Genomic DNA, 15,977 nt, shown 5'->3' with positions numbered 1-15,977 from the left:
GTGGCAAGATCCGTCCAGTTTTGTCGATATCGCCGTCGCCATTTCCCATGTTTTGGGCCATCTCTGCGGCGCTATGTTCATGAGAGATCTCGAAGCCCACACGGCTGTGCCCAGGATGTATGTATGGTGCTTTTGACTTAGCTTCTCAGCTGCTCAAGGTTCAATCAAGCATCGAATGAACCGACTCCCAGAACCTTGTCTGTCAGAAACTGGGCAGAAAATTCAATGTCGTGGCATCATCAGTCTGAGGTTATCATCTTCAACTCTTGAGCCATGTCACTCACTGGTGATGGTGCATTCGCAACCGTGCCTTTTCCTCGTTCCTTCTCATTGGATGCTACAGCTGCGCTACGCTTTATTGATCTGGCTTCGTCAGTGGCGCCAGCGCACTCGGCTTACTAAGGAGGGGCACCCACACCGTCATTCCATCTTTCCAGCCCAGACCCTCGCCCAAGTGTTGCCCTGGGCAGTCGCTTACCTACGACATGACGTCTGACCTAAACTCCCACTCGATCATCCGAGAATCAAACTCACGCGACTGCGACTGCAAACCTCACTTCCCAGATCGGTTGACGATCAACTCATGAATGTGGCGGAGGAGTGCTCTCTGAATGAGAAGCAATAATGTCTGTTGTGGCCGAGTCAGTATCCCGTCCCACCTTTCTCTTCCCTTCCCTTCCCTTTCCTTGCCCCTCATCCCAAAGAAAATAAACATTGGCCTAACATGAAGCAGCCAAGTTCGTCGCTTAGACGCACAGCTTGATCGGATTCCCTTGGGTCTGAGCATCTCCCAAGACAACGACGAACTTGCTGCTGAGGAGCATGGCATCTTCAATTCGACCTCCGCTGACGCCCTCTCGTCGCCGAGGGTTGACGAGCTACTCCGCATCGTGAGGGCCCTGTCAACCACCTCGTCTTCGCTCTCTCTGCTGCCCTCGCAGAAGATCCTCAACCTTCTGCATCAGTCAAAGCTCGCCGAGTGGGACTTCCAGGCAGAGGTGAACGAGGGAGAAGGTCGAAATCACTACCAGTCGGAAATCGAGTGGCTGCTTGTGAGCAAAGCTACCGTCCAGACGTACGGAGTCATCCTCAACACTCTCTTGGACCAAATCATCCCCCTGAGCGATGATATTTGGTACTGGGACGAGGTCCTGAGTTCTTATACTTACAGCAGTCTTTACACTGTCCAGACGTCCCCTTTGCGCCTGTGGGCCTTGACCAAGGACGTATATCACGAAAGCAAGCATCGGTTTCAACATCTAAGTCAAGCGCCTGGGGAGTTTGTGGAGTCTACACGGACTGGACTGTCCCAGCAGTGGGGGCAATTCTACGGCATCGTCCGAGACAGTATTCGGGATTCTTCGATCACAACTCTCCAGCGCCGAGTTCTTTCGCCCGTTGCTCTCAGCCGAGGTGAGGCCAGGCGGAAGCTCGCCCATCTTAAACGTTTACGGGAAATGACGGCCAGCGGTTTGGGAGTTCTTGTTGACGAGGGTCTGACTTTTGGTGTGGATGACGACGATGACAAGAGCGAGGCTGGAGTCAACAGCCACGACTGGAAAGGCGTGGTGGAACGAAGCGTAGCTCTCATGGACATGGTTCTCAAGGACGTTCTCTCCCTCGAGTCTGGTGTTGCCGAGTTCGAGGACAAGGTATTCGCCGGCGTTGAGGAGGACCCCGAACTTTCGATTCACATCGAGGATGCGAACGCTTTGGAGAAGCCCGCCGTCCTCGCGAGACGCCTTTTGAACATTTTGGATTCCGGACTTCCCAGCCACGTCGTATCTACGCAGACGCTTGTTCGCGAAAATGGACGCCCTTCGAGACTAATTCGGTACTGGCTGCCGGCCACGGCACTTCTGCTGTCGTCAACGACGATCCTCCGCGTTCTTTCCAATCGACGCGCCGAGATCATCAGCTGGATTCGGGATATTGGAGTCACGGTCCGGGACTTCTGGTTTAACTGGGTCATTGAGCCGACGCGAAAGATTGTCGGGACTATCAGACACGATTCGAATAGCGAGATCGCCATCATGAGCCGGGACAGCCTGAAGGCCGACCGCGAGAGCCTGGAACGCATGGTTGTGGACTTTGCTCTGGACAAGCCCCATTTTGCGGGAGATGGCACGTCGCTGACAGATGCCCAAATCGCCGACATCAGAATGAAGGTCAGCGAGGGGGATGTTACTCCGGTTCTCAAGGCGTACGAAAGAGACCTCAGAAAGCCGTTCGTTGGCGCTGTCAAGGGCGACCTCGTTCGATCTCTTCTGATTCAGGTTCAGAAGACCAAGGTTGACCTGGAAGTGGCCATCAGCGGTATTGACGCCTTGCTGAAGAGCCAGGAGCTTGTCTTTGGTTTTGTTGGACTGACTCCCGGCGTACTCGTGTCGATCGGTATTGTGCAATACTTCCGCGGCGTCTTTGGCTCCCGCAGAGGAGCGCGAAACACCCGCGAGGCTGGTAGAAGCATCAGGGTGCTTCGCAACATCGATCGCATCTTCTCGGAGGCGACGCCATCTCAGAATAACCTGCTGTCCTACAAGGATCATGGTCTGCTTTTGTGCGAGGTGCACGTACTGCGTAACCTGATGCAGAGAGTGCTGCCTCGCGACAGACAGCGGGAGTTCCTTGAGGATATCGACGATCTCGCGAACCTCAAGGGCATCCAGGTGCAGGTCAGAGCATTGGACCGGATTCGTTGGGCGTATGCCCGATGGCTGCAGTAAAGGCCGAAGGCCTAGGAACTTTAACGATTCGCATGGATACACGGTCTTACGGGTTTAGCATTCAGGTCACTACAGCACAGCGGATAAGCCCTTCCGGTCGATTTTGTACACTCGCTGGGGGCATCATGAATTGTCTGGGAGCATTGCGAACTGGTACCGGAGCTTAGCAGGCGGCATTGTCTTTGGAAGGCGGTTTAATCAAAAGTTGTCTTCATCATTGAGCATGAACATACGTTGTCCGAAGAAGCATACGGGGAGATAACCGAGAAAACGTGACGTTGAAGCCACGCCGCCCAGTAGTTGGGTGTGTAGGTGTGTTCCGCCTCGTGACCACCGAACCAGCCATGAGCGCGACCCGTGATCACTTCAGCCAGAAACCTAGACCCTGAGAGAAGACAGTGCGATGACGTTGGTGTGACTTTGCATCGGTTTTGAACCTCCTCTGCGAGTCTAGGGGAGGCGGGAAACCGAGCACTCACCGGCGAAGCGACGGGGCGGACAACGCATCAGCAGGGAAGTTGCCTCTTCGTACCTACGTAGGGCAGTTGGTGAGGCCTATTGAGGATGGCCGGGAGGGAGACGAGACACGCGGGTGGCAGAGGATGTTCTTCGAGTCAATAGAGATACTGCAAGTTGCTCGCTCGATTCCCGGGCGCTGAATGGCCAGCTTCATGCATGAAGAAGTGTGCTTTTTCCCGACTCTGGACAGTTGATTGCATTTCTGCAGCAAGACGCTTTGATTGACCAACGAGTTTTGCTTCTTTTAACCTTTCAGCTGGCATCTAACGCTGATCCGACGTTCGTTGCTTGGCTTACCTGGCACTGGAACACCACCTCAGCAGATGCCACCGGCTGGCCAGTGACACAACAGCGCAAGGCCAACGCATCGAGGTCTTTTTTTGAGGTATGCGGTCGGCAACAGCCACTGCCATCCGTCACCAAGCAGTGGAGGGCACCGTCAGTTCCATCCAGTCGAGTCGGGTCGGCCAAGCAAGAGGCCGGACCCAGTGTCTTACCCCAGACGACAGGCGCCACTCTCCCCGAAGACAAGCCTAGCGATTCGACACTACGTACCTCCACTGCCTCCCGTCCTCACAGTGAGTGGACAGTACAGTGCCTCGCCTCGTACCTACATTACCTTACCTTACACTACTACGACACGACAGACAACCGCCGATTTCCTACCTCTTCCCAATCGATTTCCTGTTTTCCCGATCCGACGACACATTGCGACAGCCTCATCGCACACGCCCCCAGACACGATCCGTCAACCCGCCTTCGTCGCCGGAGAAGAAGCCAGTCTCTCCCCCCCTCAAATCGGCCCCCTCGGTTCAGTCAGTCCCTGACACCCGCCGCCAAAATGTCGAGTAACCGCAACTACGACTTCCTTGTACGTGTCGGATGCCACGTCCCTCCTCACATCGTCCGCCCTTCCTCCGATGTTATTTTGCACCTTCCGCCTTCTCCCCAAACATCCCGAGATCTCGTCTCCGGCTTCACCGAGGAAGCGAAGGAGGGCAATCATGACATTCTGTTCACATGTGGCTGACAAGCACGCCAGATCAAGCTGCTGCTGATCGGCGACTCGGGCGTAGGCAAGTCCTGCTGTCTGTTGCGCTTCAGCGAGGACTCGTTCACGCCGTCCTTCATCACGACCATCGGCATCGACTTCAAGATCCGTACCATCGAGTTGGACGGCAAGCGCGTCAAGCTCCAGATCTGGGATACCGCCGGCCAGGAGCGCTTCCGCACCATCACCACCGCCTACTACCGCGGCGCCATGGGCATCCTCCTCGTCTACGACGTTACCGACGAGCGGTCTTTTAACAGTATGTTCGACCCTCCCTTGCCACCGGCACTCTACACCGCAACTCGGCGGTGCGATCACGTCCACCGCATACATCTCCACATGAGCTTGTGGGCACACCTTGGTGGGCATGTGAAAGCTAATGCAGGACCCCTTATAGACATCCGCACCTGGTTCGCAAACGTCGAGCAACACGCCACTGAAGGCGTCAACAAGATCCTCATCGGCAACAAGTGTGATTGGGAGGAGAAGCGCGTCGTCTCTACCGAGAGAGGCCAGCAGCTCGCCGACGAGCTTGGCATCCCCTTCCTCGAGGTCTCGGCGAAGAGCAACATCAACATCGACAAGGCCTTCTACTCGCTCGCCGCCGACATCAAGAAGCGCCTGATCGACAACCAGAAGAACGAGCAGCCTGCTGCCTCGGGTGTCAATGTCGGCGAGCAGGGCGGTGCCGGCGGAAAGTGCTGTTAGATGGGCGCTTGAGTCGTGTGTTTTTCTGAAGCAAGATTTTGATGTTTTTGGTCGGTTCCGCGCTGCTGCCGCCGGTGTAACCCGTGGGCGGGTGCAGTCACGGGACATGGGAGACATGCGAGAGAGGGAACCCGGCATTGATTGTTGCAACGGCCTTGAGGGACTTGATGATGACCGAGAGTCACAGGTGAGAGGAAGCTTTGGAAGGGCGGGGGAATGTCAAGGTGCAAGCCCTTGCTTGGTTGCTCCGGAGAGCATAAAAGACGGGTGTCTGCGGTGGGACCGGCCGTCGGGGCAGACTCGAGGCTGGAAGAGTGCAAAACGGCGTCACACTTAACCTACCTTACTGCCTTTCTTTCAAACACCGGGGAGAGATTGCCGTGTGGTTTTTGTCACATCGTTTTTTCCGGTCGCCGACAACGCCTTTCACATCCATAGAGAGCAAATATCTGGTCTGGAGTTTCGGTTTTCTATTTTGGGTTTTTCTAATACATCCTTTTTTCACGCCTTGGCCCTTGCCTATCCTGAGTGAAATGCCGAGATGGTTTACACGTATATGTCGGGTATTCGATGTTGTTACAAGTATGTACAGATAGGTATCCGTTCACCATACGAAGTGTGCGTTCACAATCAAGCTGTGGCCCCGTGGCCTCGCAAGCTCTTTTCTATGCCACGCCCGGGTAAACCTCCGCGCTTCATGGGCGTCCGGAAATGACAGCACAAACAAGGCCGACCGCGCCGTCACGTCCATCGGCCTCCTGGCCTCCTTCTCCGGATCGATTATCTTTGGCGCCGTGTCCTCGTCCCACTCGTACTCTTGCGCCTCCGAACCATCAGCCAGGCCTCGGCGGTACACCTTGGGAGGGAAGTAGGGGCGCATGTGCTGCACCGGCCAGCCCAGGCCCCTGTCGCGCGCGTCACGCTTGACCAACTGCGACAACGAGCGCTGGTCTAGCGTGCCGCCCTCGAGTGAAAGAATTACCTGGGAACAGGCGCGAGGGGGCGGGTCCGGGGTTATACTCAAGAGGCCCTGGATGCTGAAGGTCTCGAGGCGGGCTTCGTTGGCCTTGTTGAGCTTGTAGAGATGCAGGCTTAGGGGCGCCTTGGACAGAGGCGCGAGGGTGAAGGCGTCGGCGGCGGCGACGGACTCGGAGTTGACGGCCAGCGGAGCGGCGGGGGATTGTAGGGCGTGGCGGGCGAGGTTGTAGCGGCGCTGTGCTTCGATTTGGTAGGATGCCGCGGCGGCGTGGGAATCGAAGAGAATGAAGTATCGGCCCAGGGGCTGGAGCGTGTTGTAATCATAGGCTTGCATTACTACCGGTGATTCTGTTAGCGGGTGGGAAGATGGTGGGAGTAGGCGGGCGCGAGGAAAGGTGTACCTTTGCTTATCGAGGCTCCCCAGCCGTCGAGATGTTGTCCCTGGGGTCCTACGCGGTAGAAGTCGCTCTCGCTGAGGTTGGTGCTCGCGTTGGACAGAATGAGCATCGCCGGCCTCTCCCTGCCTTCCGGTGATGGCCCGCGGCCTTCTTCTTGGGGGAGGGAGTCGATCCAGGCTTGCAAGTCGCCGTGGTCGACGTGTCTGTCTTCCACAGCCGGCGTCCTCGTCTTAGGAGGGTCGTCGCTTTTGAACAGCTCGTCGGACAACGATGGCGCTTCTTTGGTCTTCGCAACGGTCCCGCTGCTTGCGCTGCCAGCTTCCTCAGGCTTCGAACCGAGTGTAGGAATACCGGATCCCACAGGCCCCCATGGCTCAAGCTCTTGCTTCGGCCCTAGCATGTTGGCGACGGTGGAAGTCGCCTCTCGCTTTTTCCTCCGGTAGTCGACGAGCCTAGCGGTCTTGACGGCATTCCTCATGGCGTTCCACTCCGTCATCTCGGACTTGTCGACGTGGGTTGATGTAACGATGCGGACTTTAGAGGAGGAGGACGAGGAGGAGGAGGGGTCTCGGTCATCGCGCTGCTGTTTCTGGTCCCTTCGGTAGGGCAACGTGGAGAGATCTTCGTCCGGAAAGATCTCTTCGAAGATGGACGGTTGCTGGGTTTCCCCGTTCTGCTTCGTCTTCTTCTCGTTCGGGTCTTCGACGAGGGGCCGGGAGCCGGTCCAGACCGCCCGGTGACTGTTCGACCTACGCCATCGCGGAGACGGGGACGGCAACGGCGGCGGCGGCGCCTGGAGTAGCCGCGGAAGCTGTCGTCGGGCCGCGGGCGTGTTCATACGTGCAACTCTTCGGGTCGAGCTGCTCAGCCCTCGGAGGCCGGCCTATCGCATGGGTGTGAACGGGACCTGGTAACTGGCCGCCGGCGCAGGTGTTCGATTCTGTGGCCGCTGGCGGTTGTTGGTTGGCAAGCTCGAAGTTTGAAGCTCTTTGGCTTCGATGTTACATGGCGCTGCGGGCGATACTTCTGTGCATGTACCTCTTTCACAGCCAAGTGTGGGGCTCGACTCGGATTTTTTTTCTGAGGAAAAAATGTCTTCATATTCCACTAACACTTACACAAGTGAGACTCAGTACTAATTTCGTTTCGGCGTCATCGAAGGGAGGCGTTGGGAAAACTCTGAAGAGGCTGTTAGGGAGTCATAATTCAGATAATCAACCACAGGTAAGAGATTATTCCTTTCAAGTGAACCGTTTTCTCATTCGTCCGCATCTCTCATGCTTTTGCGTTGAGTCCTCGTCTAAGTCACTGCTACATGGCCTTCTCACATTGTGAGTGACGCAAATGCCATTACACCTTTCCACCAGAAGCGATGATCAACTGGAAGTCATATCAGATCATTATTGTATCTTTGATTGTCACGTATTTAACGAGCCTGTCAAGCGTGTAAATATTCAGTTACCTTGCCGGGCGAAGAAGGTTTCCACGCTGAAAAACAGGACAAAGCTGTGGCCATATCTACTGTGACAAGATGGATGAAAATTTTGAACTTGAAGAATCATAAGAAGGCCTGAATGATATGAAGTCCAGTTTCCTGAAAGACGTAGGAAGGCATGCAGCAAATGGAGGCGTTCTATTTCCCGAGGAGGTCGCAAGATCCCAGGAAGTCGCAAAATCTGGTGCCCCACCCACTCGGCGTCGCAGTATTTCCCAATTCGCACACATTCAAGAGTGCCTACTTATTCAGTCTCATACTTCGCAGAACAAACCGCCGACGCTGAAGAACGCCGCCAGCGACGGCAGAGACGATGGCCAAGTCTATCGAGGGAAAGGTTCGCCCTTTGGCGCCTTTTGATAAAACCCTCGAAAAGTCGACGCTGAAGGGAGCCTCTCGGATCTACGTCAATCGAGACGCCCTCATCCAGCTTACGGCGAGCGTCGATAATGGGAGACGATGCATCGTGACGAGGGTCAACGAGGACAAGTCGACAACCGTTCGAGAGGCTGCGCTCTGGACGCTGTCGGATAAGAACATCAGTCCCAACATCATCCTCATGAGTGAGGCTTACCGCGATGCGTGCGAATTCGAACTCGGCGACCAGCTCACAATAACGATGCATGAGAAGACGGCTGTCCCTGATGCACAGTCCGTGAGTATTCTTCCTGTAACAACGACGGATAAGGATAAAGCCGAGATCGTTGCGTGGGAGGGCGCATGGATCGGTGTTATCAGATTTTACTTGGGTCAGTCACAAGCCTCAAATCCAAGTTGCGTTTAGTATGCTAATATTCACCAGGACGAGCTGAACACGTCTTTCCTGGTATGAAGTTCGAGTGCGTAGCACCGGGAGCCAAGCAAATATTCAAGATTACTTCAGTCGATGGCCAAACGGACAACGTTGCCAAGTTCACTGCCTCATCAGTGCCGAGGATCGTTTACGGTGAAGAGGAAGAGCAGCCCGTCCAAGAGGTTAGAGAAGTCACCAAGCTCGACGTGAAGGGCATTCCTGGGCTGCGTGCCGAGGAGAAGAAGCTCAGAAGCTTCCTGCGCGGCTTCAACGCCAAATTCTTCTACCAGGGCCAGCACGATTCATGCGGCATTGTCATTCACGGCGGAAGGGGCACCGGCAAGTCCTACATCCTCAACCGCATCGCGGCCACTGGATGGGGCAGAATTTTCAAGATTGAAGAGAACGACAAGTCCTCGACCGTCGAAGAGGTCTTCAAGCAAGCCCGGTCTCAACAACCTAGTATCATCCTCATAGATGGTCTTCAGGCATTGATCGGTAAGGACAGGGCCAATTCTACTGCGATCATTCACAGGTTGGGCCAACAGCTTGACCAACTCGCCGAGGAGGCTTTCAACAACAACGCACTGCCGAAGGTCGTGGTCGTAGCTACCTGCTTGGACTACATGACCGACGTCCCCCCTGAGCTGCAGAAGACCACCAGGCTCGAGCTTAACATCCCACTTTCGATACCCAACGCCGATGGACGACTGGAGATCCTACATGCGCTTGATATTCCTGTCCAGGCGGAGGTCAAGGACGCCATGCTGGGCAGACTGTCACAACAGACGCACGCATACAACGCGAATGATCTTTGCAGACTCATCGGCAACGCGAAGCGACTGTCGGCAGAGCGCCTGGACCCAGATGGAAACGGTTTCGACGAAGAAACGATGGAAAAGCCGCAGCTGACAAGAGAGGATTTGGAGCAAGCGCTGCGGTGCACGAAGCCGACTGCCATGCACGACGTCAATTTGAAGCCACCGACGATTCACTGGCAGGACGTGGGTGGACAAGAAAACCTCAAGGAGGCCCTGCGCGACATGATCACCCTCACTACCACAAGCAACCCGTCCGTTCAGAAACTGATCCTGACGCCGCCCAAGGGTCTCCTCTTGTATGGACCGCCGGGCTGCTCCAAGACGCTCTCGGCACAGGCCATGGCTACCGAATCCGGCTTCAACTTCTTCGCCGTCAAGGGCGCTGAGCTTCTAAACATGTACGTGGGTGAATCGGAACGCGCAGTCCGTCAGCTCTTCGAGCGCGCCCGCGCCGCAAGCCCAAGTATCATCTTCTTCGACGAGATCGACTCCATCGGCGGGCAAAGAACAGGCAGCGGCGCCAAGAGCCAGGGCTCTGTCAACATGCTTACCACGCTCCTCACCGAGATGGACGGCTTCGAGGCGCTGTCGGGCGTGCTTATTCTGGCAGCCACGAACCGGCCAGAGGCCATGGATCCGGCGCTCCTGCGTCCTGGTCGCTTCGACCGCATAGTGTACGTCGGCCCGCCGGACGATGCCGGTCGCGAGGCCGTCTTCAAGCTTTATCTTCGCAAGCTGCCTACGGCGGAAGACGTGGATCTCACGGAGCTGTCTCGACTGTCGGAAGGCTTCTCGGGCGCCGAGATTAAGCAAATCGTCAACGTGGCGACGAAGCCGGCGCTTAAAAAGGCGCTCGAGATCGGGGCCGACGAGGCGGCCGCCCAGGTGCAAGTGTGTATGCAGGACATCGTTGCAGCGATTCAGTCCGTTCCCAAGGGCATTACGCCCCATATGCTAGAGGGATACGACAGATGGTCCCAGCAATTCCTCAAACATCAGAAGCAATAAATAGATTTGCCGTGCCGAGACTGAGAAGTCGCCGTACCGCGTGTAAGCATCATGCCTCTACGAATCCCGCTCGTCTGGCAGCCATCTGGACATGAAGCTCTTGGCGGTTCATCGGACGCACGGTTGGGGCAAACAAAGTATATCCTGCAATTAGTCAAGGCAGGATGCATGTTGGCTGCTTCCATGCCCGGGCCCAGGTGCGCCTGTGACGTTGGCTAGCTTCGTATCCTGCTGTTCAGGGCCGTAGCACATGGTCTGATGCTGATGATGGTTGAATACTGAGTGATTGCGGAGTCATGGCTGACAGTGTCCAAGCTGATATGAACCATGAGTGATTGGAAAGAGACTTTCACATGCTGGAAGATGTCAATTGAGTGAGAAGGAGTGCCTCGACGAGCTGAAAGATCGGTGGTGCAACTTTTGAAAATCTGGAAAAAGAGTCGTGATTGGTTAGTGACGCAGAAAGTGGCGCTACAGCGCCCCTTTTGCGTACGAATACGTCTTCCTTCCAACGAGTGATCGTCTCCCAATGGATCCTCGACGAGATGCAGCTGAGGGATGATTCAGGCACAGCCTACTGGTTGGTCAGAACCGTTGTGCTAGAAACGTCACCTCATTCAGGTGTTGCTCGAGTCTTTCTCTTGTCAAGCCCCGGTCGAAGCTGTCCGGAAAGAGCTTCGAGATGCAACGCAAATCTGGGGACCAGCAAACGTCGCCTGTCAAATAAGCAGCCAAAAAAGGTACGGCCAGGGGAGAGTACCTGACGGTTGGGCCGAGCAACAATCCATCGCGCATGACGGTCGTTCGACACGTCAATGAAGCGGTGTGTGGGCACTAATTGGACACTTGCAATTGGCTAGTGCACGACGGCGGGAGCCGCTATGGCATGACTTATCGTTGAGATCGCCTTCTGTAATGTTCGTGGATCCTCTGTAAGCTCGTTGCGATACTAGAACATCACGATTCATATGGTCGTTTCCCGTTCTCCCAAGTGGTTCATGAACAACAGTAGAAACGTAGTCTCTGTACCTATTGTACAGGTTCCCGCTGTCAAGGTACCTTCAGCCCAGACAAATAGACAACCTTCAGCCGGCAGGTCACTTTTATAGTTACACTGCTACCAACAACGATAGACCCCAGCAAGCTCCATGGTGCAGGGGCCCCAGGAACCTGAAATTGTCCACTCATCACGCTTCTTTTTTTTCTTCTGATCTGCCATCCATCGTTCGAGGCCGGACGAACGACAATTCCAACCGGCGGGCACTTTCAAATCTCCCCGATCCTCGAACTTCTTAAGACCCTCGAGTGGCGACCATTCCTACTCGCTGCAGACCTCTCCTTTCCTCTAGGTAGTTCAAGGTCAAAACTCCCCCAACCGTTTCGGCATTCCCAACGCAGCAGGTCGGTTCCGACTTTCAACTCCCTGGACCCCTATCAAAGCGTCATCCAAAGAGAAAAAGAACCCACCGTCTCCCTCGACGATAAACACCACCTCCACACCCACCGAAGCTTCAACAGCAACAACCCTACTTCGAACCACCCGCCAACCGACCGAAATGATTGAGAGTCCAACAGCAGCTGCCGAAGCCCGCGCCGAGCGGCGCAGCACATACCACGAGGCCGATGTCGTTGTGGTCGGCGCTGGCGTCTTTGGTTGCGCCATTGCCTACGCTCTTGGCCAGCAGGGAAGAAGCGTCATTCTGCTCGAGAGATGGATGTCGGAGCCCAACCGTATTGTCGGCGAGCTGCTGCAGCCTGGCGGCATCGTCGCCCTTCGCCAGCTTGGTTTGGCTGACACCCTTGAGGGCATCGACGCCGTGCCGTGCTACGGCTATAAGGTCAGCTTTCACGGCCAGGGAGTCGACATCCCCTACCCCTCCTTCGACGAACAGGGCCGCATTGTCCACGGCTCGAGTCCTGCGGCGGCTGCAAGCGCAAAGCAAAAGGAAGGCAGAAGCTTTCACCACGGTCGCTTCATTATGAACCTCCGCAAGGCTTGCCAGAGGCAGGAGAACATCACCATTTTCGAGACCGAAGTCACATCCACGATCCGCGGCGACGATCAAGATACTGTCCTCGGTGTAAGGTCCAAGACGACTGACCCCAATACCGGCGAGAAGAAGGACGACTACTTCTTTGGTCAGTTGACCATTATTGCCGACGGCTACGCCTCCAAATTCCGCAAGGAGTACCTGCCCCAGGCCCCGGTGGTCAAGTCCAAGTTCTACGCCCTCGAGCTCATCGACGCCCCCATGCCCTCGCCCGGTTACGGCCATGTGGTCATCGGCAAAGCCTTCCCCGTTCTCCTTTACCAGATCGGCACCCACGAGACCCGCGCTCTCATCGACGTGCCCGCCAACATCCCTGAAGCATCACCTGCTGCCGGCGGTGTTCGTGGTTACATCACAAACTGCGTCCTACCCTCACTACCGCCGGCGATGCGCCCCTGTTTCGAGGCCGCCCTCGCCGACGGCAAGATCCCCCGCTCCATGCCCAACTCATATCTTCCCCCTTCGCGTCAGAAGGCAAAGGGCATGCTCCTCCTCGGAGACGCCATGAACATGCGTCACCCCCTGACGGGTGGTGGCATGACCGTCGCCTTCAACGACTGCGTCATCCTCTCGGATCTCCTCCAACCCTCGCGCGTGCCCAATCTCGCCGACCCCCAGGCTCTCGACGAGGTTTTGAAGGAGTTCCACTGGCGCCGCAAGAGTCTGACGTCCATCATTAACGTCCTCGCAATGGCCCTCTACGCTCTCTTCGCCGCCAACGACCGCCAACTTCGCGCCCTACAGATGGGTTGCTTCTCCTACTTCAAGCGCGGCCACGCCTCGGAACCCATGGCCCTGATGGGTGGCATCATGCACCAGCCCTCCAGGCTAGCATACCACTTCTTCAGCGTCGCGTTCCTCGCCATCTGGCTCAACGCTTTCGAGGTCATGAGCGGCGCGCTGGGTTTCCTCAAGCTGCCGCTCGCGCTCATCGACGGCATCCTCATCCTCTGGAGGGCGAGTGTCGTGTTTTTGCCCGTCATGTGGCGCGAGTTGAACTAGAGCATGCTTTACGGCATCCATGAGAACATGTTTTGAGACATGAACACGCGGCGTTGGGCGGACGAGTGATGAATTTAAGAAAGACTACACAAAAAGAGTTATTCCCCCCTCCCGGATCTTCTGTTAGGAGGATATCAGCTGTACATATTATGCAACACACGCACGCCGCAAACACACTTGGAGCGACATTGGATCAATGGGCGTAGACAACGGCGTATAGCGCCATACATTAATATTAATCTGTTCAAATATGATTACGGTGTGAAGAACACATCGTTATGAGGTCAAATAACAGAAATGACCGTAGAGTTTACTTGGATTGATAACTTGCGATGAGACTACTGGTCGGATAATATTGTAGAAGTCGGAATTTTTGGAATATATGACACCTGTGTCTTGTTAGGTGCCATCTGATCTTTCGAAATTATTCTGTCCTTCTCGTGGTTGTCTTTCTCCTCGTCATCATCAATACCCCCCGCTCTCGTCCTTTCTATCGCCTTCGTAGTGGTATTGGCGACATTACTAGACAACTTCATTCACTTAATTGGGGTAACCCAGAGGAATACAAATAACGGTGGACACTCGTTACGGGGTATTTGGGGCAATTTGCCCTTTCTATTTGCTCATGCAGTCCTCAGTGCTGCATCTAACCGTTTTTCGCATACCTACACTTGCTATTTTAATGCGAGGTGTATGTGCCAGGTATCTCGTCCCGGCGCCTCAGCGCAAGATGAACAAAGAAGAAAAAGAATGAAACGACCGCATGCTTACGTCAACCTCCGACGGTAGACGCCCATCATCCAGCTACCTCTGAGGACAGCGAGACCAATAGCCATTTTGATGCTGTCCGAGATGACGCTGAGCTTGGATCCTGGGACCTCGTGCCAGTCGACGGGCACCTCCGCCACACGGATGCCGGGGCTGGTGCCAATAACACTGCCGTCTTCTCCGAGAACCGGCGAAGGAGGCGCCGACTCGGCGAGGAGCAGCATCTCAATGTCGAAGATCCAGCCCTCGGTGTGCATGTAGGGGACGATATGCGGGAGGGCGGCGCGGGTGAAGAGCTTGAAGCCGCACTGGGTGTCGCGGAGGCGCGAGGTGGCGGGCGGGGTGAGGATCATGAGGACAAGGTGGAAGGAGCGCATCAGGAAGTTTCGGAGTGCAGAGCGCTACACGACTCGTCAGCAGATGGTCGATCGCCCGAGGCGAGGGGGAGGAGCTTACCTTTACAACAGCCTCGCTGCCGACCAGATGCGCACGACTGCCAATAGCAACGCCGCGGTGGGAACCGTCGACAACTTCCTCGCAGCCCTGGATCAGACGGCCCAGGTCGCTGAACTTGGTGGCGCCGTCGGCGTCGGCGAAGAGCACGTACTCTCCGCGGGCGTGGCGGAAGCCGTGAGTGACGGCACCGCCCTTGCCGCGGTTGCGCTCGAGCTTGACCACGCGGAGGACATCGTGCAGGTTGTTCTTCTGGGCGAAGTCGAGGCAGACGTCCACGGTACTGTCCTTGCTGCCGTCGTCGACAATGATGATCTCGTAGCCGGAGAGGGCTTCGGAAGGCGGGTTCTTCGTACGGCGGCGCAAGTTCGTCGGGCTGAGGAGGGGCTTGTTGTCGGAGGAGGGCCGGCCGAAGTTGGCGTCGAGGTAGGCGACGGCCTCCTCGAGGGTGGGTAGGATGCGGGCTGCCTCGTTGTAGGCTGGGAGGACGACGGTGAGGCGCACGTCGGCGGGGTCGATGGTCGCGCCGGAGTCTGGAACGTCGCGGGGATCGGTGAGGTGGGCATTGGCCTCGGAAACGCGGCGCTCGGCGAACCAGCGGTCGAACCAGCACGGCGCGGTAGCCTTGACTGGCTTGCCGGAGGCGGAGGAGGTCAGGTAGATCTTCTCTGAGGGAAGTACGGCGCGGGGCTTGGGCGCAACGATGTGGAGGGTAATGAATATCTATTTGGCATAGGTTATTAGTTTCAATTGGCCTCATAGGTAGGAAGGCATAGGAAGTAGGGTAAGTAGTAGGATGCTTACCACCAGAAGGCCAATTGCTGCAAGAGCGACCAGTGCGACACCAATCGTCGGCCACGATGCCTCTGTTATCTCCATTGTCGCTGGCCTTGGGCGTCACTGCCCTGGGCTGTCTGGTTGAGGATGTGTAGGTAGGTGTAACTTGATATCTGTGTGAAGGAGGCGACGTGGAAAGGGAAGGGACACAAATCCTTTTTGGCGACAGCTGCAAGCTGCACCTCAGACAACCTTAGAGACAATGAAATGAACGTGGTGCGCTCTAGCACAGCCGTTCGGAATACGTAATGCACACCCAGCTCCCACCACTGAAATCCAGGGGACAGCAGACGTGCCTGTGCACTAATGCAAGGCTACCCACCCCCCACAACCCGAAAATAGAAGGAGCAGTTCCATTGTCCCACAGGG

The 15,977-nt window shown here is 56.0% G+C and overlaps 6 protein-coding genes across 6 annotated transcripts; 4 read left to right on the top strand and 2 right to left on the bottom strand.

The window, feature by feature from the left end:
• Positions 1-773: 773 nt before the first annotated feature.
• Positions 774-2,726, top strand: CkaCkLH20_01048 (ATP synthase regulation protein nca2; the record flags this gene model as incomplete). Its single annotated transcript, XM_038883768.1, has 1 exon — positions 774-2,726. The coding sequence occupies one exon, from the start codon at positions 774-776 to the stop codon at positions 2,724-2,726; it is 1,953 nt and encodes a 650-aa protein (XP_038751363.1).
• Positions 2,727-4,086: 1,360 nt separating this feature from the next.
• Positions 4,087-5,004, top strand: CkaCkLH20_01047 (Ras-like protein Rab-8A; the record flags this gene model as incomplete). Its single annotated transcript, XM_038883767.1, has 3 exons — positions 4,087-4,116; positions 4,288-4,555; positions 4,694-5,004. The coding sequence occupies 3 exons, from the start codon at positions 4,087-4,089 to the stop codon at positions 5,002-5,004; spliced, it is 609 nt and encodes a 202-aa protein (XP_038751362.1).
• Positions 5,005-5,608: 604 nt separating this feature from the next.
• On the bottom strand, positions 5,609-7,218 carry CkaCkLH20_01046 (uncharacterized protein; the record flags this gene model as incomplete). The annotated part of the gene is made up of 2 exons (XM_038883766.1): positions 5,609-6,318; positions 6,384-7,218. The coding sequence occupies 2 exons, from the start codon at positions 7,216-7,218 to the stop codon at positions 5,609-5,611; spliced, it is 1,545 nt and encodes a 514-aa protein (XP_038751361.1).
• Positions 7,219-8,188: 970 nt separating this feature from the next.
• CkaCkLH20_01045 (ATPase) lies at positions 8,189-10,497 on the top strand (the record flags this gene model as incomplete). Its single annotated transcript, XM_038883765.1, has 2 exons — positions 8,189-8,624; positions 8,678-10,497. 2 exons carry the CDS (start codon positions 8,189-8,191, stop codon positions 10,495-10,497), a joined length of 2,256 nt encoding a protein of 751 aa, XP_038751360.1.
• A 1,556-nt stretch (positions 10,498-12,053) lies between these two features.
• On the top strand, positions 12,054-13,550 carry CkaCkLH20_01044 (squalene epoxidase; the record flags this gene model as incomplete). Its single annotated transcript, XM_038883764.1, has 1 exon — positions 12,054-13,550. The coding sequence occupies one exon, from the start codon at positions 12,054-12,056 to the stop codon at positions 13,548-13,550; it is 1,497 nt and encodes a 498-aa protein (XP_038751359.1).
• A 767-nt stretch (positions 13,551-14,317) lies between these two features.
• Positions 14,318-15,650, bottom strand: CkaCkLH20_01043 (putative glycosyl transferase family 2; the record flags this gene model as incomplete). Its single annotated transcript, XM_038883763.1, has 3 exons — positions 14,318-14,719; positions 14,775-15,494; positions 15,576-15,650. The coding sequence occupies 3 exons, from the start codon at positions 15,648-15,650 to the stop codon at positions 14,318-14,320; spliced, it is 1,197 nt and encodes a 398-aa protein (XP_038751358.1).
• Between the last annotated feature and the right edge of the window lie 327 nt (positions 15,651-15,977).

The sequence above is a fragment of the Colletotrichum karsti genome (assembly GCF_011947395.1).
Source record: "Colletotrichum karsti strain CkLH20 chromosome Unknown Scaffold2, whole genome shotgun sequence".
NCBI lineage: Eukaryota > Fungi > Ascomycota > Sordariomycetes > Glomerellales > Glomerellaceae > Colletotrichum > Colletotrichum karsti.
This window is presented reverse-complemented; position numbering and strand designations above follow the sequence as displayed.